Genomic DNA, 26,545 nt, shown 5'->3' with positions numbered 1-26,545 from the left:
GGGGGTGGTATATTGTTCTGTTCAATAACTACATGTCTTTGCTTCTAGAAAGTCAGTGTACTTGCTAACACAAGAAGCTAGAACTAACTCAGTAGATATTGAGGGTTTGGGGCGGGGGGTCGGCAGTTGTTAAGATCCCCATGTCATAATTTGCTTTTTGAACTTCACTTACTGAGAACATAAGGAAAGCCATGTTGGATCAGACTAATTCATCCATCCAGCACTCTATTCAAACCAGTTGCCCATAGGCTCCCTCAAGCAGGATGTATACACGCCTGCCCAAGCTCCTCAATAAATAAATGGTGTATGCTGGCATACCATCTTTGATAACAGAGGCAGCACACAGCCAGCAAGGCCAGTAGTCATGGATAGTCTTTGCTTTGATGAAATTATTCAGTTCCATTTTAAAGCCATCCAAACTGGTGGCCGTCTCTACTTCCTATGACAGTGAATTCCATTGATTGATTGGCCATTGTATGAAGACATACTCCCTTTTATCTGCCCTGAATCTCCTACTAATCAGTTTCATTGGATGATCCCAGGTTCTAGTATTATGGGATAGGGAGAAATACTCATATGTTTTCCTCACCACTTTCTCCTCACCTTGTTAAATACTTCTATTATGTCCTCCCTTACTTGCCTTTTTTCCTAGCTAAACAGTACCACTTATTGTTACCATTCTGCCTCACAGTAACTCTAGCCCTTCTCTGCAGTTTTCCCAGCTTTGTGGTGTCCTTTATCAGGTGTGGTGACTGGAACTTATATAATACTCCAAGTGCACTCATGCCAAAGATCTGTCTCAGGGGAGCTTGAGCTTGACTGTTGCGTGTTCAAATCCTTTTCCCAATTATGCCTAACATTGAGTTTGCCTTTTTCACAGCAGCTGCATGCTGGGCCAACATTTTCATTGCACTTTCCACCACAACCCCAAGATCAGTCACTGCAAACTCAGATCCCATCAGCCTAGACTTGAAGTTGGGATTTCGGTCCACATTCTTACTGACACTTCAACAGCTTAGTGAGCCAGGACTTACCTTTAGGGAAACAATGTTGATGCTTCTTCTGCAGAGCCTGTCCATCTATACTCTTACTAATTCTATCTTTAATAACAATTTCAACCAATTTACCTGGAAAAAACATTATATTAACTGGTCTGTAATTTTGAGATCCCTTTCTAAAAATTGGTGTTGTATTGGCCATTCTCCTCTAGCACAGAGGATTATCTTAGGGACACATTACATATTTCAGTAAAAAGATGAGATTTTACTATTTGAACTTTTTACGAAATCTAGGATAGATGCCATCTGGACTTGGTAAATTATTAACTTTCAGCTTGTTAATAAGGTTGAGAATTTCTTTAGCATGTCCTTAATTTCATTATGATTCAATAGGTCAACTGACTCTTTAGCTGGTATATTCAAAGAAGTCTTTATTGTTGGCCTTGATATTGTTAGAGTTAAGTTCCTCAAAATGTTTCTTTGCTTCTTTTAACCTTCAAATCTGCCATTTGAGAAGAAACAAGTGTAAAGCCTGCTCAGACTCACAGAACTAGTTCATGGTTCTTTGGATCCCAGCACTGAGTCTTCAAATAAACGACTTTTGCTTAGTATTCTTGTATGTGCATAAAGAGCCAAAACAAAAATAAATTTCACAATTGCCTCCTTGTTCCAAGGTAATATAAACTCTGTACAACAAAATCACAATGACCTAAGGTTTCAGATAGTATCAGCACTCCACTTAGTTGTAAACCTACTTTAATTTTTAGAGTAACCAAATATCTGAATTACTGAACAGAACTGGTAGCTTAATCTATTATTGAAGGTGATTTTTTTCTCAGTGGTTTAGGACACAATCCAGTGGTCACCAGACAGTGTTTAAATAGTCACAGGAGAATTCAGAGACCCATCTCTGACCTCAAAAATGTGCTCTGAGAACAGAGCTGGTTTTGCAGGGCAGGAGAAGCATGGACACAAACTTCGTTTTTGTACTCTTTCTACTCTCTCCATAGGATGTTCATAATTCTCAGAGTTTGGTGGGTTACAGACAGCCATTTTAGATTGCTCTTTTAAATTCATGATTGACATCATTGATTTAAGTTTCTAATTCAGCCTGGTTGCTGTATTTCTCACTGCATATATTCTAGAGTGTGAAATATAGCAATGCAGAGCATGACTTCTGAAGTGTCACTGATGTCCAAAAATCCTCATTGGCACTTGGCAGGTGACAAGCTCAAGCAAACAAAATGATGCCACTGTCTTCAACAGAATATTATTCTTAGAACAGCAGGTCATTTAATATATCAAGGATTGAGTCATATGCCATTAAAGGCTGCACCACATGGTTTATGAACCACATTTCCTATACAGGACCCTACTACAGCAAAATGTTTAAATTAACTGTCTTCCTATTAACTTTCTCTCCTTATATTTTTTGCTTCTGTGTGTGTGTTTAAAGCCATGCAAATGAAGTACAGTAAGATTTTTGCTGGACCTTAAGAACCAATATTTGAGAGGCTGGGAGTGACCCTGAAGTATAAATGTGAAAAAAGGCAACTGCATCTACTTCTTGGAATTTGATTATACGAAATAATAAATTAAAGAGGGTGCTTCAAAATATACTATTGGATTACATTTCTAATAACCTTAGACAACTTGAAATGGTTCTCAGAGTCTTTGCTTCAGTAAACTGCTTTTACACTTTGTTTATAAATCCAGAATTACTAGAAGCAAAGGGGAAATATTGGTAAGGCTCAGACAACACAATGATTCAATGCCAAAATGCATCCAAGGAAACAAGTAAAGATACACACACACGAACATGGATATTGGTGTCGTCACCAAACCACTACCATACTATTTTGATATCTTACACAGTATAGCTCTCTTTAGTTAATTGAACTTTAATCATGAGTTCAGTTTTGGATCATATACCATAGCACACTCAGTATTTTCCCCTCTTTTATTAAACATGGGAAATAGTATCTGAACATTTTCAAACTGTGTTTTCAAATGCTACATCCAAATTGGGAACTGATCAGCATCTCACATATAGCAAGTCAAAGCACTGGGGAAAACCAAATACCCAAGCAGAATGTCAAAAAGCTGTCCTACAAAAGGAGGTTTATTACACATTCCACAGTAGAAAAAAATGCAATTTACAGCCCCCACTCTCCCAGCTAGATGATAATGCACCTGAAAGCACAAATACAAAACTTGGAGTAATGATGTAATGAAATCCTGGCAGCGAAGTACACACCTTGGCATTGATATAGGGGTCAAAGGGGCCGTACTTTTTGAGTTCTTTGATCTCAAGAGCATTCTACAAAAAGGAGAGGAAAAGAAAACGTGATGATGAAATGGGCAAAGATATAGCAACAAAGCAGTGAGTGACTCTGAAGGGGAGGAATGACAGAACATAACAATATTTCATTCCAATGAAAAGCGATTAATCACACTGGCCATTCCAGCTGTCAATAACTGCACCATGCACATTGTTTTAAGACAACATGCATACTTTAACTGAAAATCATTTATAGTTCACTACTTAAGATTTTAATAATTATTTTATGTATTTGGCATCATGCTAGACAGAGATTGTAGGAAATAGCTCCTTCCAGGACACTAGACAATAGTAACCAGTGCTATAAAACTTAAATGTTGTTAACTAGAACAAATCGACTGATCACAGCTGCACTTGAGGGCACAACGAGGAGAGCCCAGGAAAAAGAACTTGCAAACAATGTAATCAAGGCATATTTTAACATGCAGATTTAGCCATTTCAACATGAAGAATGTTACTAATCAGCAGCTGAACAGCACTTCTGAATCTTTTAAAGCACAAATTTTGTTCCTAGAATAGATCATTTATGGGAAATATTGCTAAACTACATGATATCACAGATGTTATGTTCCCATAGTTATGTATATATAGGAGAGATGGAATTTTAACTTTAATTCTGAACAAACATGTGTAGCCTACACCTTCAGCCTGGTTACAGTCTGGACCATAGTAATCACTTTGTGACACAGCATGAGTAATGCTTGCTATTGAAACTGGAGAGACAAAGTATAGAGTCTCACCTAATCTAAGTCTCATGTCCAATGAGAAAAAATGAACTGTGCCCATTATGGACAGACTGCTCCAATAACTTGGTCAGAAAACTCACCAATATGCCCAATAGTCCAGTTTCTTTGAACTTTAATATGTTTTCAATTTGGAGAAATATTGGTTATATGAACCTCTGAGGAAAATGCATCAACTAGTTATAATTTAACAGTGTTAGAACAAAGAGGCAAATACCCAAAAGACCAGCATTTCACACGAGAATCATAACAGGAAGGAAATTTGTAGTAGTCAAAGTTAAAATGAACTGACCACAATATTGATTTCAGCTTCACTGTGTGCCCCTAAGAAGCATAAAAGACATTTGGCTTTTTAATAGGAATTTTATAAGTCTGTTAGCTTCCAAAAAAATACAAGATTTATGGTTTGTTTTTAATATGATACAAGTCAAATGACATGCACTTTAAACAGTAATGACCATTACAGATTTTTGCCTCACTGAAGTGGAAGTTTTTAGTAAGTTACTTATGATAAGTGGAAGCTATGCTGTAATGAACTCTGCTGCCTTGCTAAGCACAACTACTGGAACAAAGTAAGAGCAGTTACAAAAACATGGCTAAGAGACACAAAGGTTACTCTGGCTCCAACAGAGAAGGGAACTGATATACCAAGTTTCAAATAACCTCCCCACCTCCACAAAAATGCTGCATTAATTCTCCTCCATTATGCCTGTGTTGCAACTCATCTGCTGGTCACTTTCTCAGTTCCCAAATCAGATGGCCAGACAGAAGAGCAGCTTTGCAGAAGTACAGATAAATATAAGTATATCCTATGCAGAGATAGTATTTAACATTTAGTTCCCTTTCAAGCAATAATCTTAAATTAGTCTTACAGGTATTGGATTCACCTTGTTCTAGGGAATTATCCTGCTAATATTAGATCATTAAAAACATGAAAAAGAAGAATATATTCAGACCTGCTCATTCACTTTCGTATGGGATGGTCCCTGGTGTATTAGCAGTTTCACTATCTCAGCATCTCCTTTCCAAGCTGCCAAATGAAGAGGATAACAGCCTTTGCAGTCAGCCACATTGGTTAATGCATCATTTCTCAACAGAACTTCCACAACATCTCTGTAGGGAGAGGGGGAAACGATACTATGAGTCCTTAGAGTAGCAGGAGAATCAATAAAAAGCAGAAAACTGGGTTAATATACAGAATTATGGAAGACATACAAGTTAGTCTAAACACATTAAATTCAAAATATTTAGAGATTCATATGTTCAAACAAAGGACTGCTTAAGCAAGTAAGTTTGCTTATCAGTAACTGTCATTGTTCAAGTGGTCATCTGTGCATTCACACAAATGGGCTCTGCACCTGCATGGGGCCTGCTGTCAGGAAGATTTTCAAGCTAGATTCATTCTGGCAGGGGCCTATCCCCTCCTTCATATTGGTATATCAAGGAGAGGTTCCCAACATTTTCCCCAGTACACTCGAGATCAAGAGTATGGCTCCAGAACAAGGAGGAAAGCCAGTGAATGGCCAACCTGTACCATCCAGGCACAGGCCTGAAGGAAAGCTAAGGAACTGAGCTGTTGACACTGACATGGGGTTGATGGGTGGGCTGTGTGAATGTACAGATGACCACTTGAAGAGTGACAGTTACAGGAAAGCAACCTTACTTTCTTCTTTGTAGTCTCTGTGCATCACACATATGGGCAACTAGTGAGTTTACCTCGAGATGGAGGCAGGCAGGTGTTGTCAGCGGAAGACCTCCAAGAGGACCACTAAACTGAAGGACCAATCTTGTCTGGCTTGGGCGTCAAGCCAGTCATGCCAGATGAAGGTTGACTGAGTGGATCACAAGGATACCTGCATGCAGTACTACAGATGTCACCATCACTCTGGTGGAATGTGCTCTGGGTTGATTGGGAAGCTGTAGTAAGGACAGCTGGTAGGCCAGCATGCTAGTTTCAATGACTCAGTGTGTGAGCCACTGAGGGCTAATCAGCTTCCCGATTGTCCACCATAACTGATAAAGGGTCTTTGGGACTGGCAGAAGGATTCAGTACAGGACTGATAGAATGCCAGCATCCTGGCACATGTCCAGCGTATGCAGGGCTGACTCCACCAGGTTGGATGGTGTTAGAAAGAACACTGGCAAAACAATTTCCTGGTTCAGGTGAAACTGTGACATGACCTTTGGGAGGAATGCTGGGTCAGGCTGCAGGGCCATCTTGTCCCTATGGAATGTGTGGATTGATGTGCAAAGTACAAAGTTCACTTGCCTGCCTTACTAATGTGATAGCCTCTTTCCACAAAAGGAGGCATGAGTCCACAGTGGCTGGAGGCTCAAAGGGTTGCTTTGTAGAAGCCTGCAGGCTTCAGCCCAGTATGAACAATCAAGGGTGCAGAAATAGGTTTTGCAGACCTCTCATGAAGTAACAGGACAATAAATGCAAGACTATGGAGAAATCATCGACCAACCTGTGGAATGATGATATTGCTGCCAGGTAAACTCTGAGGGAGGCCACTTTCAAGCCTCTGGAGTGGACCATATGGAGGAAACTGAGGATCTGATGGATGGATGCCTGATGCAGATTGAAAGCTTCTTCCCAGGCAAAGAAAGTAAAAGCATTTCATTTCGCTGTGTTCAGTTGCAGGGCTGCATCCAGGGTTGCCTTAATCTCAGGATGGAGAGGAACCTCCCAATCCACTAGCCAATCCTCCACACCATGAGATGGATGGCAGCATCATTAGTACAGGTTATGAGGGCTGGGCAGCAGCAAGAAGGGGCAGAATGCTGGGTCCAGGGTGCAAGCTGAGGCTGAGTCCAGAGCTCACTACAGGCCAGAGGCTTGGGACAAGTCAAAGGCACGGGGAGGGAGAGGGAGTCGGAGCACAGTTCCAAAGTCAGTTTACCAGAGAGACATTGATGAGAGGGTTGTAGCAGGCTGGAGTGAAGCAGGGTCTACTCAAAGATGAAAAGAGCAGGAAGGGCACTGGCTGGAGCAAGGCAGGAATAGACTTGAACAAGGCAGGAGCAAACAGGTGCAGGACTTGAAAAAGGCAGGAACAAACTGGAACAAGGCATAACAAAGCAGGGGCCAGAGCACAAGAAGTCACCAGGACACTTGCATTGCTGTGGCAAGGAGCAGTAGTGCAGGGAAGCCTTTTATGCTGGTCTTCGGGGTCTCCAGCTGCACTGCAGAATTGCTCCGCAGGTGCTCCTTGCAAGTGCCCACAAAGGTGCTCCTGGTTCTGCAAGAAATTGTGGAGTTATTCAGGACCTGATCCTGACACAGGATCATCCCTTGGTCCCAAAGATGTTGGGTCTCAATAGGAGCTGGATGAATTTGTGGTCAGATAGGCAGAGGTGGTAGGCAAACAATGCCTGTCAGGGCCACTACGACGTTATCAGAATGCATAAGGTGCCTTCAGTACCATGGTGATAAGTGGGAACAGGGGCCCTACCCAACACAGGCAGAATGCATCTCCCATCAAGCTGTGGCCAGTCCCAGTCCAGAAGCAGAAGCTGTCACACACTGCGTTTGTTGGCATGGTGCAGAGGTCCACTGAGGTCCTCACACCAGGAAGAGATGTGTGATGACTTCTGGATACAACTCCTATTCATGAGTCCCCTCAGTCCTCCCGCTCAGAGCATCTACTGCATAGCTGATGGTCCCAGTCAGATGGATAAGCTACAACAGATAATCAGTATCCAGATCTTCATGGTGAGATGAGTCAGAGATAAGGACCATGTGCTGCCCTGCTTGTTCAGATAGAACACCACCATAGAGTTGTTCGAGAAGACCTAGGCATGCTTGTTCTTCTGGTAGAACAGGAACATGATCAATGCATTCTGGACCATGAGAAGCCCAAGGTAGTTGATGTGCTCCCTTTGGTCCCGATCCATCCACATTCCATGCATCCTGCTGCTGGAACAGTGCACTCCCTAACTCAGGTGAAATGCATCCATGATCAGGATTGTGTCTGGTTTCCACAGCATGAAATTGATTCCCTCTGCCAGGTTGCACTGTTAAGTCCACCATTTAAGGCTCGCCCATACTTAGTGCAGGAGCACTAGGCACTTCAGGATCAAGTTGTGTTGGGGCTGATAGGCTCACACAAACCAGAGCTGAAGGGGTGGCTTCCAAAGCCAAGAAAACAGGACAACTGTGACCTTCATTGCCATGAGACCCAGCATCCACTTACCACAGTTCAGGGGTGGCCAAACTGAGGCTTGAGAGCCACATGCAGCTCTTTGAATTTATTTTGTGACTCAGTGCTCACTACCTGCTCTCTGCTTGCTGACCACTGCCTGCTGCCACCTGTGAGCACCCACTTGTGGCTCTCAGGCATCTGACATTGACTATATGTGGCTCTTCTGCTGAGCAAGTCTGGTCACCCTGCTATAGCCCTTGGCTCAACCCAGAGCCATGAAGCGAAAGTGATTGGCACTGCTGCCCTGTCTGCTAGGAGGTAGGCTGCAGGAGATAGGCTGTCACTATGCTGAGTCTCACTCCAATGTAGATGATGGACAAGGAAGGAGAAAGGACAGATTTTACACTATTAATAAACAGCCCCAGAATCCCTAGGAGTTCATATGTGAGCCAGACAAATTGCAAAAGTTTGTTTTGGGATGGAGCAACAGTCAGTCAGTCAGTCATCTAGGTAGGAGAACACCTGACTCCCCAGAAACCAATGGCCATGCACTTGGTGAAGTCTTGGGAACTTGTGCAAAGGCCAAACGGGAGCACTGAAAACTGGTAGGCATCAGAGCCCATCTGGAATCAGAGGAAATGCCAGTAGTATGAATGGAAGGTAATGTGAAAGTACACATCCTTTCAGTCAGTCAAGGCAAAGCAGTCCCCTTGGTGCAGCAATGGCTGAAGATTCTGCAGTGACTTCTTATGAGGAATAAAGAGGTTAGCGTCCCGCAGGCTGAGGATGGGATAGAGGTTGCTGTTCTTCTTTGGTACTGTAAAGTACTGAGAGTAGAATCCATAATGGAGATCAGACAGAGGAATGGGCTGGATCGCTTCCTTCAACAACAATGTGGCTACTTCTTCCACCCACATTGGAGAAGGTGGTAACAACCACACAAACCCAAGAGGTGGAAGGGTGTCAAATTCAATGTGATATCCACTCTGCACAATGGAGAGAATCCACCAATCTGATGTAATGGTTTCCTAGGCAAGAAGATCTGCGCAGTAGGGGGACTGCCTTGCTGCAGAAGTCAACAGCATCACCCCCAGTGTCCAGCCAATTCTTTAGCAGTTGCCAGAACCAAGAGCTTACATCCCTCCAGGATGGCTAGGCATTCTTCTGCTTGTTTGTGGCTCGCTGGAACCAGGCTGGTACAGGAAGGGGTCTGGTTCATTTATACACCCTCAGCTGTTCTGGGGACATGAAGCCCACCTCCTTTACTTTGGTCCTGACCTTATATACCATGTCTAGCCTCTTCTCTGTGTGGGTGTTGAAGAAGCCCTCCCCATTGTATGGCAGCTCTTTGATTTTAGAGCAAGTGTCCTAGGAAAGGCTCAATGCCCAAAAGCAGGCATGGTGCCAGATCACCATTATGCCAATGAGGGCCTCGTGGTTGCAATTGACATGCCTGGTGGCCGGCAGTGTTGATCTACTGCCATAATAGACAGAAGGCTTCCCACTGGAACACCCTGGCCAGGTCCTGGTAGTGTTCTGGGAGGTACCCTGAAAGGGCACTCATCTTCTTCCACAAGAACAGCTGGTATCATCCCATGGCCTCCTCATAATTGGAGATGCAGAGCAGGGATCCCAGCACAAAGCAGACAGTGGGGATCTGGACTACTCCCCCTGACTGATGGCTGGAGGCACTGGATAGTGGAGGCAACTAGCTGGCAGTTCAAGGTGGCAAAGGACTGGCAGCTGGGCCTATTGGCAGCATGGGCTGAGGTGTTTCTAGTGCAAAAAGAACAGCACCCTCAAAGGTGAGACAACTGATGGAAGGCAGGATGGTATTGTTAGGACCAGTGCTGCCACAGGCACAGACAGCACCAATGGTGAATGGTGCCTAGGATGCTTCTTGTGCTTGGCTTTCCATGCATCTGCCTTTTTTTTTTTTTTTTTGCCTTCTTGGCCAGCTTCCTTGCCTCATCCACACACCCAGGAGTGGACAGCACAGACAGAATAGCTGATGGAGTCCCAGATGCCACTGATAGAAGGTAAGAAGATGGAACAGCTCAAGAAGTAGATGGGCATTCAGTTGACAGTGCGACAGCCAAGTAGATGGCCAGAAGAGTGCAGCTCTAGAGCTTGGCCCGGAGCTGCCCTGCCCAGCTTTTCCAAGTGTGTGCTTGCTTCCATGTGGTGCCCCTCTCCTCAGCACGATGAGTTCCAATCCATGGGAGGTAGATGACTCCCACATCAGACACACTTCTAAAAGGGCTCCTTGAGTGCCATCAGGAAAGAGAAGAAAGACAGAGTAAGACAAAGGGATAGACTGTAAGAGTCAACAATGGGGGGGTTAAGATTTTTTTTTTTCGAGGGGGGAGAAAAGCTAGGGCTAAAGTAGGGTTTTCGAAAAGGAAAAGCAAGAGAACAGAGCAGTGAACCAAGTCAAGGAAGAAAACACAGTAAGATCAAGGAAAGCTAAAGGAGAACATGAAGACTATACACAGAGGAAAGCCCCAAAGCACCCACAATGGTGGTTGGAAGAGAACTGGGGAAAACTGGGGGAGCTCCTTCTAGATATACCAAAGAGAGGGGCTCTGCCAGAATGGGTCTAGCTTTCAAATCTTTCTAACAACAGGCCTCATGTAGATGCAGGCCCCATATGTGTGATGCACAGAGACCCCTAAGAAGAACTACAAATGGAAAAACAGTTTATAGTTATTTCCACTCAGATAAAATAAAGCTGCGATCTGAGGCACAAATAAGGAGAAATACTGCCAGGTCAAGTCAATGAAGCATATTCCTTACTAAGTGTGCAGAAGATCAAATTGTAAGAATTTCTTTCAGTCATTCAAATCACCTATAAACAGTGTCAAGGTTATGGATTATGACTGGAGTTTGTTTTGCTGTTCTAGTTAAATTTTGTTTTATTCTAGCAGAGCTTATGTGTGCTATGAGTGTAAAACCAACTGTAAGCTATCCAACAAAGAACAAGTTAACAGCAAATAATTAACCAGATCACTGTTGCTCAAATTAAATGGGTAAGGCAGAGATACTTAAGGAGAGTGAAAGTGCCACAGGTCTTAACTAGCAAAAATAATATGATGAGTCAAGGCTTACTCTTTCTTGAAGTGTGATCATGTTGCAACTGCTATGGAGCAAAGGACTGCAACTGGTTACTGTGGATTCTGTTCAGCTGGTTTGCTAACATACTAAAGTGTGCTAACATACTAAAGTTTAGCATGTTTGGTAACACAGTAAAGTGTGACAGCTGTTCACAGTTTATGGAGAGCACAGTGAAAGAGGAAACAGTGCAAGGAGGCTATAAGAGATAGAGAGGTTTAGTCAATAAATATTCACTAGGGTTCTGAGGGGTGGATAAGTGGATCATGACCTTCAGAATATGGCTTGAGAAACAACGAATGAGATTTTCAACTCTGAATATACAATGTGCAGCTGTAACTGAATGATGCACTTATAACAGTGATCTTGAACACTACATTATTTAGAAATAACATCAAAGAAATACAATGATGGAAGCTTAAAAGGGACAAGTGTAGCTAGTTTTCAAGCTGTATTTGTCCCATTTCATGCCTCAGTGGCAATTTGCCAAATTTTTGCCTGAGGCTAGGGCCACACTAAAGGCAGGAGGCACATGTTGCTTAGGTGCTGTGTGTTGTTCATTCCTGATCTAGGGGAAAATGTCAAAGGTTCAGGCTCTCCCCACAAGATACAAGGTCTCTCTCCCTACTTTGGCCTAAGATGATCTGAAAAAGACAAACAGCAATGAGTGTCCCTGCCTGCTAACTGGTGGGGTAGAGCAGGGACAACAGACATTTAATTTTTCATTATAGAATGAGGTTATGAAAATGGTCTTGGAGCTGTCTCACAGTCATGACATTATATCTCCTTAGGCCCTCCTTAGGCTTAGGGCATTCAGAAAACAAACAAGAGCAATGTAGGGATTTGGTAGCTTTTAGTCAATGAGGTTAAATTAGTCATTGCTTGACTTAATCTTGGAGTTCAGTAGATCAATGTTGTGTTACTCCTTCCTATTTTTACATTTAAAACTGCTGTAAACCACACTCAGGCCACAGCAGAAAACATCAAGAAATCTGAACACACATAACAGTAATCTGGTTTAATATGCTGCTTATATTGAAGCAGGCACAGTTTGGGTGAACTGTTATCTAGATTTGATACCAACTAGATGCGATGTTCGCATAAATAAGCAGGGAAAAACTAGAGGCAATGCTTGGAATATTAACTATTTGGGTAGTTTTAAAAGTATTTCAAAATACAGGATGCTTACTTGTGACCATTCAAAGCAGCATGGTGCAATGGAGTGTATCCAGTACTGTCAACACAGTTCACATTTGGTCCTCTCCATATACTGTAAAATAAAAATACAGCAATATAGTAAGGCACAAGATACATTAAATCACGCAAAAGCAAGTAGATGAGCCAGACTGAGACAAAGTTTCTGCAAATCTCTTATCAACCTTGAAAAGCACATGTAACAGTCACAAATCTGTGGTACACTAGAAATCTGTTAACAGCCTTGGACAAAGGAAGCTGGTAATCCTGTAAAAGAATGAGCTATTTTTCAGCCTCAGGTTCTTTACCAAATTATTGAATATCCTATTAATGTACACTAAGAAGTTTCAGAAATAAAGCTAATATACAACTACATCTAAATTGGCTACCTCACCAGTACTGATATAACCCATTACAAAAGCTTATAATGAATGGGATGGAACTCATAAAATCATCATAATTTCTTTCTCCTCTTCATTCCCTTCCCACAGTAAAGAAGTTTATTTAAATAAACCTTTCATGTCTATTGCTAATTCAGTCCTATAATTGTACCAGTAACAAAGAAAAAATTTCCATGGAACAGCTGTCCATGATACATGTGAACAAGTAGGTTTGGTGGCTTTCCAAAATGAAATTCACAAGTGCCTTTCATTATTACTAATCCCAGCAGCGAGACTATTGAATATTTTTCTTCCCTTTCACTATGTTCAACTGTTTAATTCCAGAAATGCATTGACAAACATTATTAAAGAAAATCCAGTATTCCAAAATTCTATGATGCTTCAAACTTCAACCAATGAATAATGTAAATTGCCATCTTTGAAACTTTCAAAGGAAGAAAAATATCTAAAGGTATCTTTCTCATTTCACACCCATGCTTTTCAGCTAACTAGAAACCTAGGAAGGCACAATCTTCTGTAAAATCCTTAATTGCAATTTTCTACTGTTTCATACTCCTTTGTCTCTCCCCAGTTACCTGTTCTGAAATAAGTATTTAATACTGTTCTTTCTGAATCAATCCTGGTAACTTCATTTCCTATATAACAGATGTTCTCTGTGTATTGGTTTAGTAACTAAAGGTTTAAAACAGTAATTTAAGAGGGATTTTCTTATGAAAATTAGTATAGATTTCAGGAAAAGAAATAGGAGACAGAGTTCTTTAAAAAAGAAAAAATGGGATATAAATCTAACAAATAATATTTATTAAACAGATATTTGCCCCTTAAAAAGCAGAATCATAAATGTGTAAATTAACTCCTGAGCCAAAAACATCAACTTAGAAAAAGAATTCTAAACCTTTAACATTTCCAAATAAATAGAAACAAGATGGCTGAAAGTCATAAAAGTAGCACTAGTAAAAGTATCCTGCATAACATTTGGGAAACAAATCACAGCGAATAGAGATAATCTACCCAAACAGAACATTCCTATTAATATTTATCTTGCAGAAGACCTGGATTAAATCTTGTGGAATACGCAGTACATTAAGTATTTTACACATATTTTACAGGCAAAACTTTAAGTGGGGACAGTCAATCCAACAGAACGCATATATCACAATTCAAACTGATGGGAAATGAGATGATTTAGCATATATGGGTGAATGTTTTCTTCCCCACAATGATCAGTCTGTCAAGTAAATTATGAACAGTTTTCTGGGAACAAGAGGCAGAAAATATCCAACTGTAGACCTGAATCATAAACTAGATGCTTCATATATTTAGAGATTTAAAATTGCACAAGGATTGTAGAGCTTAAGAAAGACACACTATGACTTCTGTCACCAGCCAGGAGATCAAGGACCCTTGTGAATCCGTATCCCCTGCTTCCCAGGGAGAATATCACAGTACAGAAGAGACCAACTTGGCCCCAGGGAGTCCTTTGCCAGTAAGAATCCTCCACCCAACCTGATAGTTTCTTTGGGACTGCAAAAATGAAGAACTGCACTATTTCGCTTCTGTCACTGACCATGAGACCAAATACACTGGAAGCTGGTACTTGCTGCCTTCCAGGAAATTAATATGGCAAGAATGCAATCAAATTTACCTCTACTTTTTCACTAGCAAATGTAGAGTTAGCTGCTCCAGTGCTTGCTTTTTTATTCCTTCTTCATATATTTTTCTTTGGTATTACATGTCTACAGGTACATGTCTATTACATGGTATTACATGTCTACAGGTACAATCTATTTTATACTTTCCCATCTGTACAGTGTTTAGAAAGTTTAGAACAAATATATAAAGCAACATTTTTCAGACCCTTTTATTTATAATCATCCATCAGAGAACTTCAGAACAAAGAAGCTTTCAGAATTGAACATGCTGGCTTAACTGGCAATTCATGAAACAACAATTAGTACAAATGGAATTTGGTGGAAAATGTATTAATGCATTATCAAGCATTTATCAAAAACAGACTGCTAGGATAATAATCAATGGAGAACTTACAAACACCGCAGACATTCAAAAGGGCACAAGACAAGGATGTCCTTCATCACCATTGTTATTTATATTGATCTTAGAAGTTTTAAACAGAAATGTTAGAGAAGATATGGATATTAAAGGTACCAGAATCAGAGACAAAACTTATAAACTTCAAGCATTTGCAGATGTCCTAGTTTTTATCTTAGAGGATCCTTTGGTAACGACGCCTAAACTTTTAAAAAAGATAGAAGACTATGGTGAAGTTACCGGAATGAAAATAAATAGAGAAAAGACCAAATTGTTAGTGAAAAATCTCACACTGGAGCAGAAAATGACTTTGACGGAACAAGTAGACCTTTAAATTGTTAAAAAAGTTAAATATTTGGGAATTTTTCTCACAGCAAAATGGGCTACATTGAAAGAAGATAACTATGTTAAACTATGCAAGGAAATTAAGAGTGATCTGGAAAAATGGGCTAACTTGCAATGATCTCTGTTAGGAAGAGTAGCAATAGTTAAAATGAATATATTACCAAAGCTTTTGTTTTTATTCCAAACAATTCCCATAAAAATTAATAAAAATGTTTTGATGATTTAAACACCCAAGTTTCGAGATTTATATGGCAAAAGAAGAAACCAAGGATTAAATTAAAAATGCTCCAGGAGGCCAAAGGGAATGGGGGATTTGGCCTTCCTGATTGGATCCTGAATTATCAAGCTTGTGTCGTAATGTGGTTAAAAGAATGGATAACTTTAAGAAATAAGAGAAATCTATATCTTGAAGGGCATGATTTACAAATGGGATGGACTGCTTATATGTGTTATGAGAAGTGTAAGACACATGGTTGTTTCTTAAATATTAAATTAGAAAGTCACTAATATCAGTTTGGGAAAAGCTAAAAGACAAAGCTGTATACTAAGTTGCAGAGATGGCTTTCTCCTATGAAAGCTCTTACATATCCAAATGCATTGAACTTTAATACGATTGTGAGATATGATGATATTTTGGATAATGATGGAAAACTGAAACTGAATCAAGAACTACAGGAGCAGGGTATTGATATTTCTTGGTGGCAAAAGGTTCAAATACAATCGAGATATGTTAAAGACTATAGAATGTATGGTTTTTATAAAGAATTAAGAACACTTGATCAAATGATTTTAAAATCAGATGAAAAAATGATTAAAAGATTGTATAACTTTCTTTTGGACATGAAAATGGAAGATGAACAAGTTAAGGATAACATGGGCACAAAATTTTGGATATAATATTGAGTTACAGAAACGACAAAAGCTGTGGGAAAGAACTATTAAGGTAACCTTAGTAACTTCATATAAAGAAAACCTTTACAAAATGTTTTATGTATGATATTTATTGCCAAATAGACTAGTAAAAATGTTCTCAAATATGTCAAATGGATGTTGGAAATGTAAACATAAATCTGGTACTTTTTATCATATGTGGTGCACTTGTGATACGGCAAAAAAATACTGGTTAAAATATAGAAGTGGCTTGAGGAAATGCTACAAAAACCTTTAACATTTAAACCTGAAGTTTTTCTATTAGGCATTATTTCTGATGACTTTGACAAACAAGCTATATACTTGATTCTACATGTAATTACTGCGACAAGGATTGTATTTGCTCAAAATTGGAGGAATGAAGAGCCACCTATTGAAGAATTGATCTTAAAAAAGATTTTGGACTGTGCAGAAATGGACAGATTGACCTTGTCTCTGAAGGAGGAGGATACGTATTTCTACCAAACTTGGAACTCTTTTTATTATTGGCTAGAGAAACGGGACTATGTGTAGATCTGAATATGGTTATTGACTGTTAAAAAGAATAAGATGTCAACCCAGTATGTCCAATGTCTTAAATGACTGATGTTTTTAATTTTAGATTGTAGAGAAAATAATAAAATTTATTCAAAAAAAAAAAAGAATTGAACATGCTGGCTCTTCTGGCTCCTGTATTATATAATAATATGAAGCTTTCTGTTTGACTGTCCAATGTGCTTCTTTCTCTGCCTGGTACTTTAAGGTTTCTAATGCAGTGACGGGTTAACAGTCTAAGCAAATACTGAGACAAGAAGAATGTCATCCCAATTTGAACACAGCATATTGTCAATATATAAGAAACCAAAGAGTAACTAGAAAACTATAGATATGAGTGTAAAAGCACTTTATCTTGTTAGAAAATGCAGATGCAAACTAGATATAGCAATCACCTGATGATTTAAGGCAGATTTTATAAGCACCAGTGCTACTCTAAGTTGACAAAAATGCAAGTTATCTGATTTTGCAGTTTGAATTGTTACTTTTCAACGAATTCACTCCATGACAATAATGCATAAAGCAAATGATGGAAGGGCACTTCCTTTAGAATGTTAACCAGTTACTGTTTTTCTCACAAACCAATCTACCAAAGTGGGTTAGCTATGCTGATCTATGTACTGTACACAGTGTGATCTATGCAGTCACTAGGAACATGAAATTCTGCAATACCATAAATTATATAGGGTTGGACCTTCTGAAGCAAAGGACAAGAGCAAGGAAAACTCCCATTTTTAAAAGATTCTGGGGATTTGCATTTACCTAATCTCACCTACATATCAGAACAGTGCCTGCAAGGAATCCCATATGAAACAGGATCCTATCAAATGAAGGCTTTATCAAATCTGAAATGCTATCAAGGGTGCACCAATTTCTCAGGCATAAAGTGTTTTCAGTAAAGGCAGCGAATCTTTAAAAAGTCTACAGTGATATTCAGTAAAGGTCAACAGTATGCTAAGAAGTCAAGTCTAAGCCTGATACACTTCTTACAGTGAAGGAAGAAAAAGGTATTCTCTTTTATTACAAAGTATTAGGAAAAGAATGGTTGTGCAACAACTAATACTCTTAAGGCAAAGTGGCATAACAAACACTTTAAACTCTTCATACTATTCCAGATGTACCATATCAAACTGTGGCAACCATTTAATAAACCTTAATTGCCAATTAAATAGCCACACATATTTAAGACTGTTGCTCAAGCATCACTTGACATTCCAATCTTGTACAGGAAGCGTACAATGTATGTCATAGGTCCTCAAACTACAGCCCATCATGCCCTTTCAACCGCTGCCCGAGCCCACCTCGCACAGGAGGCGGTGGCATGCTCACTCGGAGATGGTTTTGGACTCATTGGGAGATCTCCCAGCGAGTTCAAAACCATCTCCGAGCAAGCAAGCCGCCACCTGCCTTCCTCGCATGCTCGCGGGCTGGAGGCAGTGACTTGCTCATCGGAGATGTTTTGAACTCGCTGGGAGATCTCGAAGTGAGCAAGTCGCCGCGCACACCCAACGACACCTCACGCATCACCTTTCAACTAGCCCCCTATTGAAAAAGTTTGAGAACCCCTGATGTATGTGATGTTCTACGTTTCTCATTTTTTCCTAGCAGAAAGGAGGCATTTAATGACTCAAGATGTATTTAGCAGTTCAAAAATAACACTGATGCCAAGCACCTTCAAAAACAAAATAGGTAATTAGCTGCTAGCTAAAGCTCAGTATGAAACAGAGCTGCCAAAAAAAAGGTTCTTCTGTATGCAGGCAGACATTGAATTCAACATTGTTTGTACCTCTTGGATGAAAAACACAAAGCAAAAATATAATAAATCCAAATTTAGTTTAGTTTAGTTACTAGTATATTAGATTTATATTGTTGATTTTATTGCAATTTTATCTGCAGTTATATTATAATTGGAAAATGCCTAGCTAATTTATTTTGTGAGGCATTTAGTAAATGTAATAAATAAAAATGAGAGGAGAGGGTTACAGTCAGCTGCAAGCACTTACAGGATGCAGGCAATTTAACTTACATCTTCTATGGCATAAGGCATTCCTAGATGAACCCTAAATATCAAAAACTCACACTATTTGAGCAGAGCTGGTAGTGCTGGCATGAAAACAAACCTCAAACAGTACTCATGAAAAAAGATTTCAGCAATGACGATTCCCTAGCACATGCCTGACAATGCTTTAATAAAGTATGCATATACTCCAAATAGAACTGTGACATGCAGCTATGGACGTGGTTATTGCATATCAGAAGACACCTTAAGCAACCTGGAATAGATATACAATTCCAAATTTCAGCTGACTTCTTTTATTGTTCTATGTGTGAGAGACTGCTAAATGATCCACACTGTGGAAAAAGCCACACAGGGTGCACTGATTGTCTCAGGGACCATAAGCAACAAATGATTAAACATCATGGGTCCAGGCCCATCTCCTTTGTGCTTGGTCCACCCCTGGGCACACTAGAGGACACCGCAGGAGCAAAGAGGTTTCCTTCCTTCCATTCTGCAGTTGCAAACCATTTCTGGCCCACTGTGTAGAATTGCTTGATTTGATTTGTATTTCAAAGCTCTTTCAGGGAGGATTATGAAAGCTAGCTTTTGCAATCCCAATTAAGCCATCCCAGAGCAGTTCCTTCAAGGGTAACTAAATTTCCCTCCTAAATTAATTTTTACAATTACTTGCAAACAGTATTTGTTTCAATTTTCTTTTTACTTTTGCCAGTGTCACACTGGGTGACTGTTGCTATGCACAAGCATCAGTGCGGACTCTGAATGGCTATCAGGGAGAGTGGGTACCTACTAGCAAAGCCCAGCAGGCAACCACCCTGTCTGGTGCTCCTCTAGAGTACAGGTGAAAAGCTCTCTCTTGCTGCCTTTTTGTAGCATTTTACTTCAAACTGAGCTGCTCAATGTTTCAAATGGCCAGGGAGATAGTTGTGAAAAGGGGTTTACAACACCCCCTTTGAGGCAAGATCCCTGGGATTTTTTTGGAGGAATATCATGTCTCCCCAGTGTCTCGTCCATTTTGGTGCAGTTGCTGAGGTGTTGCCACCTCAGGAACATATAACTTTAATTAGGATGTCATGAAGGGGCATTATTTGCTCCCAGCGGGAGCAATTATCTCACTTCTGCTCTGGAAAATACCCCTAAATTTTGCATGGTCCCAGGGCAGTAAAACCATGGAAAGAGAGCCAAAAAGGAAGGGATAATGGGGTGACATCACCTTCCCCTCAAAATCCCAATGTTCCTGCTGCTAAAGGTTTTTTAAGGCCCACCTTTTTACAGTTACCCCTCTGGGAGGATTGCTTCCTAATGGTGCATGTTCCTGAGGTGGAAAAGTTTAACGGGTATTAAATGCTTCAATAGGACTGAGGGAGAAAGATAGATTTACTTGTACCAGTAGGACAGCAGTGGACAATGTGGGTGAATGCACTCTTGAATGCATCCCTGCGCAGCAGTATGGTGCCCATCACCTTGAAGAAAGGTGATGATGCCTCCACTCCAGAAGACTCTCTTCCTGCATCTGAAGGTTTACAGCAACTACAGGGCACATGTACTGCTCTTCTGGGCAAAGTGGTTGTGCCCAAGAGAAAAAAAAGAAGAGTTGGTTGAGCAGTTATGTTTTTGAAGGACACCTATTAACGTGATCCATTTCAGTCTGAGTTCAGGCCTGATTTGGGGACACAAGCAGCTCTTTGATACCACTGAACAGAGGGGCTTTTTTAATTATATCAGTGATTTGGGGGGAGGTGTAAGAGAAAGGTGAGGACTTTGAAGTTTCAAGATTATCTAGTGAAGATTCTCAGGCACAGCATGAGAAGTGCCCTGCTTCGGAAGGGGCAGAAGGATTTTCAGGATGGGAGGGGAAGCAGATACTAGACCCAACTCTTGATGCAGTAAGGATGTGAAATAGTAATGAGGTGATGCAGTCATCAGATGTCCAGTTGGAGGGTCTCTGATATTCTCACAGTCTTGCCCTCAAGCAGCAAAAGCCACCCTGAGGATGGATTCAGGAAAGGCAGAGGGGAAGTTTCCAGTTTGGATTCAGCTCTTTACATGAGCAGATGCGTCTCCTACAACTTTTGTAAAAGGTTAAATACAGTTCACATTGTTCTGATATCTGTTAACTTTCAATAAAAGAATTGCTCTTCAAAGGACTGATTTGTCTTGAGTTTGATAACCATAAGGAAAGAGGGAAGGGACCAGTTTACAACACTTGGCAATTTTGTTGTGTACCATTTTGTCTAAAAAGCTATTATTTATATGAAGTTCATTTATTTAAATTTAGGGTAAGGTTCTATCAGCAAGCTGATTACAGCTTTTTCTCTCCGTAATATATGGAATAGGAGAGGCTGTGCATGTTTCGAACCAATGCCTGGATAATTCGAAGGGGTCTTGCTGGTCATATACTGACCTGCAGATTGCTATCTGGTAGCAACCCAGAAGCATGTTCTTTCTGTGATCTATATTACTGGCAGAAAGCAGCAAGGAATTGAAATGAGTCCTGATGAAAGTGAAAAAGAAAGTACAGAAGCAGGACTGCAGCTGAGCATTAAGAAAACAAAAATCATCACTACAGAATTATACAACTTTAATGTCATCAATGAAAACAACTGAAATTGTGAAAGATTTTGCATACTCTGTCTCAATCATTAATTCAAAGGGAGTCTGGAGATTTAGAAGGGCAGCAATGAAAGAACTAGGAAAGATCAGAAAGTGTAAGGATGTTTCACTGGAGACCAAGGCCAAGAGCATCCACACAATTGTATTACTAATCAGTATGAACAGTGGAGAAAGGTGACAGGAAGAAAAATTGTGTCTGAGATTAAACAAAAAACTGTAAAAAGTGTCTACTTTTTAGCCATTTAATGTACTGGTAATTTAGCACATAGCCCTTAAATAGCTGGTAATCATAATCAGCAGGAATACATTTTATTGCTCAGAGTCAAATATAAGCTATTTGACTCCAAACATAAACATAAATGGAAGGTACAAAAAAGGACTGGTTATTTGTGCATGCCATGCTGCAAACAATAATTCCAAGTAAATCCAAAGTAAATGCTACAGCCTCAAAAAACACATTATGACTTAAACTATGTTTAAATGCATTTTTTAAAAAATCACAAAACCAATCCAATTATAACAGCTCCTGGCAATCTGCTCCCTTGGCTAGCAGTTAAATTTGCATTCCACCTGGCAATGGCATAAGAAGCATGCCTGAACATAGTATCTATAGAAAAGCAAAACTATATCCAATGATAGCACCAGCAAAGCTGGCTATTCAGATTTGTTAATATTGTTGCTATATTTCACATATAATCTAATTTTCTGACTCTTCCAAGAAGCGCAAGATGACTTACAAGGTTCTCTTTCTCCCTATTTTACCCTCACAACAATCCTGTGAAGCAGTTTAGGCTGAGAGTCTGGCTCACAGTCACCCAATGAGCTTCCCACTTGAATGGGCACTATAACTCAGATCTCCTAAGCACACCACCACATTGGCTCTCAATACTGCAGGTGTTTACTGCCTTCAAGAACACAAGAGTCACAAGCCTCTCCATGTACTCCAACACCATGTACAGCAGGGGTCTCAAATTCAACTTACCTGGGGGCCACTGGAAGTAGAGTCTGGGTGAGGCTGCGCCGCATCAAGTATTCCACCACCACGGTGGTGGTGGGCCGTTCATCCAGAGGCCAACTCAGGTGCTGCCAGTGCTTTGAAGGCCGCAGGGCCCCTCCCCCGTGCCCCACCCATCCCGGCAATTGGCCCGCAGGCCGCGAGTTTGAGACCCCTTATGTACAGCTTCAAGAAGGAGCTTTAACCTTTTCTTCAAAAGTTCTGCCAGGGACAGTACACCATCAAAATGGATGCCTACTATTGCATTATGGACAAGGTGAGCAAATGATCTACTAGTAGAAGTGCAGGTTGCTTACCTGTAATTGTTATTCTTCAAGTGGTCATCTGTGTGCATTCACACATATGGATTCTGTGCCTTCATGAAGCCTGTTTTTGGGAAGTTTCTATAAGATATTTTGGTGGGAACCCCTCTCCCATGTTTGGTGTCGCTATATTAGAGCAGTTTCTGCCCATTCCCTCAGTGTGGCGTAGTGGTTAAGAGCATGGGACTGGGACTCAGACGATCTGGGTTCTAGTCCCCGCTCAGCCATGGAGCCAACTGGGTGGCTTTGGGCCAGTCACAGACTCTCAGCCCAACCTACCTCACAGGGTTGTTGTTGTGGGGATAAGATGGAGGAGGAGAATGATGTAAGCTGCCTTGAGCCCTTTGTAGGAAAAAGGCAGGATATAAATCACAATATAAATATAAATAAATATAATCGCCATCAGAAAGGCAACCTTCCACAACAGCAGGCATAAATCGTCACTTTGAGTTCAAATGGTTTCTTTGTAAGGGCATGCAAAATGATAAGAGACTCCAACTAGGCACTGGTGAACAAGTTGGTGGGGTGAAGTTTGTGAACCCTTGGGAGAAAACATCATAACAAAGAATGAAGAAAAAACCAATGATCCTTGGACTGGTATGCAGACAGCTGAGATTGCTGCCAGACAGACATGAATGGATGATGTCTTCAGCCCCCAACAGGGAAAGCATATGACTTCTTTTATTGTGTATTGATATGGATTGAAGCATTCTTGTAATGCAATGAAGAAAGCTGTCCATTTCACACAGTAGGATTCTGGTAGAAGGCTTCAATACCACAATCAGGATGAAGCAGTCTCTTTCAGGAAGGGTAGGAAGCTGCACATCTAAGGAAGGTCCTCCAAGCTTTGAGACATTAGATTCATACATCCAGGTGCAACATTTTCCCCTGATCCCATGAGATTATATCCAGTTTTGACAGGAGCTGAAGGAATGTTCAATCAGATATTTGGAGGGGTTCAGCAAACCATGGCTGTCTGGGCCATCATGATGATGATGATGATGATGTGTGTTCCATCCTGACAAACCTTCACTAGCATTCCCATGATCAGAAGAAAAAGGGGAAATAAGTAAAACAGTGTCCCGGACCAGTTCAGGAGGAAAGCATCACCCAGAATTTCTGACTATTCCTGTCTGAGAACACGAGCTACATCAAAGTGCATTATCTAAATTTATACAAAGTTCAGGAGTGTCCATTAAAACACAAATTGCATTGATGGAAGTAGCCTTGCCTAGGAGGTCTCACAATTAGCCAGTCATCCCCATAGATCTGGATCCCTTGCAGGCATAAATGGGCACAGGCTACTGCCATACATTTTGTGAAGACCCTTGGGCCTATAGGCAGTTCAAAGAGTAAAACAGAAAACTGAAAAGCCTCTTCAACTTGGAAATGTCAGAAATGCCCATATGGGTCCTCTATGAAGATGTGGAACTAAGAGTCCTTCAAATGTATAGAGGTAAGCCAATCTCCTTCGTGAAGTAAAGGTAAAATGTTCTGCAACATAATCATATGGAATTTCCTTGGTATTATGAAGGAACTGATGTCTCTGAGAACCAGGACTGGTTGAAGCCTCTGTTCTGCTTTGGCACCATAAGGTATCTGGAAGAGAAGCCATCCTGAAGCTGAAAGAGTGGGACCTGCTCTATATTGCCTTTGAAAGCAATGAGTCTGCCTCCATAAACAAAGCTGCAGATGAAATAATACTTGTTACAATACAGAGTGGTAGAAAGGCGTCAAACTTGATCCTGTATCTCCGTTCCACAATAGATAGGACCCTGGCATAATTGTATTATTTCCCATGTTGGAAGGAAGAGATATGGACATTGGCCAAACAGCAGGCTATGACGACAGGAGGTGGGGGAACCCAAAAACTCAGTCAGAGTATGTGCCTGTGTCCAACCACCTGCACCCTTGGTGATATCTGGATGAGCCATCTTTGTGCCTAGCACAGAATGTCAACTGCTACTGAGAGGAACAGTCTGTGTGGGTCTGAGGTAGATAAGGGGGCGGATTAGAATGGAACCACTTATAGGGTCTTGACAGCAGTTCCTGGTGAAATCCAATCCTCCTTTGTACCAAATCCATGGCCTCACTGGTCTTTACATTAAAGACCCCCCCCACCCCTTGAATGGAAGGTTTTCAATCTGGGAGTGATCCTCTTGTGAAAGCCTGGCCAAACATAGCCATGCATACCTCCTCAATGCCAGTGCTGTGATCATCAATTTTGCATCACAGTCCACTTGATGCCTGGCCGTCTTGATCTGCTGGTGGAAAAAGAAAAAAAAATTCTGCTAGGAACACCTTGGTCTTCTGGCTGATGGTCACAAAGGGAGCCAATCTTGTCCTACAGAAAGCGCTGATAGTGAGCACAGTAGCCTGGTAATTTGCTAGCCACAGTCCCACAGAAGAAGATGAATAAATGCATGGATATGTTTTTGTAGTGCAGGAGTAACAGAATGAGCTGAACATATTCTTGCAGCTCTTACAAGGTATGCAGAGATAAAGTAAGAATAACATTAATAACAGAGGTTATGGTAACAGCCCTTCCACTCTGGTATCAATTTGTTTAAGGGATGTATCTTATTTCACTTGAAATGTTGCCATTGTTTTTAATGACTGCATGCAAATTAGGGGAAAATATGGTTAGGAAAATAATCTGTTTGTTTATAAGTTAGTGTAGCTGTTTGTTAACTGTGTTTTTATTTTCCTGATCTGTAACCATGAAAAAAGGAATGAAGAAAATAAATGCAGCTTCCCATCAGTTCTAATCTGTGGCCTTCTCTGTCTACTGGTACAAAATGTTTGCAATATGATCTTCCTTGAGCTGACTTGATAATGATGGAATTTGGTCAAGGGTGCTGGAACAAGAAAGTCATGCCTTTCTCTTGCACATATTCTCCAGGTGGTGGATGTCAGTTCCATGGAGGATGGCACTTTCTGGAATGTGTAGAAGTGTAGGCAAAATGGTATCACAACTGGTATTGATGCTTCCTTGTAGACTAAGTCAATGACTGAATCCTTCACTCTCTCCACTGGCTGCAGTGAATCCAGGTCCAAGATACTGGTCCACTCAGAGGAGTTGTTCTGAAAAATGGCCCAGAACTTTGGGTGGGCAGGATGACTGCCACCAGTCTACTGGCAACTTTTGGGAGTTTTCTGTTAGAGTGTATAACTTTATTAATATGCAACAAGGAACTAGCTCCACTGATTCTTCACTACTTTGCACATAGCTTGACTAAAACGCATAAAACAGATCCTACAAGCCCCAAAAAGGAAGGCCTCGGCAGTTATAGGTGGCCTATAAATAAGCGTATAAATCAATCAATCTGTCTCAACCATGCATTATGGTGATGGCTGGACATCACACTGAAAATGTGGAGATGGAGGAAATTCACAGGCAAGAAGGTACATGATCTGAAAAACTGCTTTCTTAACCCCAATTAAGCATACTAGTCTCATGGTGGTCTTAATAATAATAATACCTTATACTGGGGTTTGGACTTCCTATTGTTGTTGGACATCCATTTCATAAGCCTCAGCCATCCAGATTAACAGTGATGACTATGGGAGCTGTAGTTCCACTGTATATGAAAGGTCACACATTTCCCACCCCTGCCATAAATGAGCATACAGAGTTGTTTCTTCTTGCAAGATTTTTATTTATTTATTTTTCAATTTATATCCTGCCTTTTCCCACAAAGGGCTCAAGGCAGCTTACATCATTCTTCTCCTCCATCTTTTCCCCACAACAACAACCCTGTGAGGTAGGTTGGGCTGAGAGTCTGTGACTGGCCCAAAGTCACCCAG

The 26,545-nt window shown here is 40.8% G+C and overlaps 1 protein-coding gene across 7 annotated transcripts in view; it reads right to left on the bottom strand.

Annotated features, from left to right (window-relative positions):
- ANKS1A (ankyrin repeat and sterile alpha motif domain containing 1A) overlaps positions 1 to 26,545 on the bottom strand; it is a 163,092-nt gene that overhangs the window by 106,224 nt on the left and 30,323 nt on the right. For 4 of the 7 annotated variants that reach the window (XM_044444690.1, XM_044444657.1, XM_044444674.1 and 1 more), the window contains exons 2-4: positions 12,528 to 12,608; positions 5,039 to 5,195; positions 3,256 to 3,318 (exon numbers count right to left, since the gene is read on the bottom strand). In XM_044444690.1, the coding sequence (XP_044300625.1) occupies positions 3,256 to 3,318; positions 5,039 to 5,195; positions 12,528 to 12,608 (301 nt within the window). The remainder of the gene's footprint in view (positions 1 to 3,255; positions 3,319 to 5,038; positions 5,196 to 12,527; positions 12,609 to 26,545) is intronic. The other 3 variants (XM_044444699.1, XM_044444666.1, XM_044444716.1) reach the window with 1 other exon arrangement.

Source organism: Varanus komodoensis, unplaced genomic scaffold, assembly GCF_004798865.1.
Source record: "Varanus komodoensis strain SLA01 unplaced genomic scaffold, ASM479886v1 scaffold1, whole genome shotgun sequence".
Classification (NCBI taxonomy): domain Eukaryota; kingdom Metazoa; phylum Chordata; class Lepidosauria; order Squamata; family Varanidae; genus Varanus; species Varanus komodoensis.
Note: the sequence above shows the minus strand (reverse complement) of the source record. Positions and strands in the feature narration are given on the sequence as shown.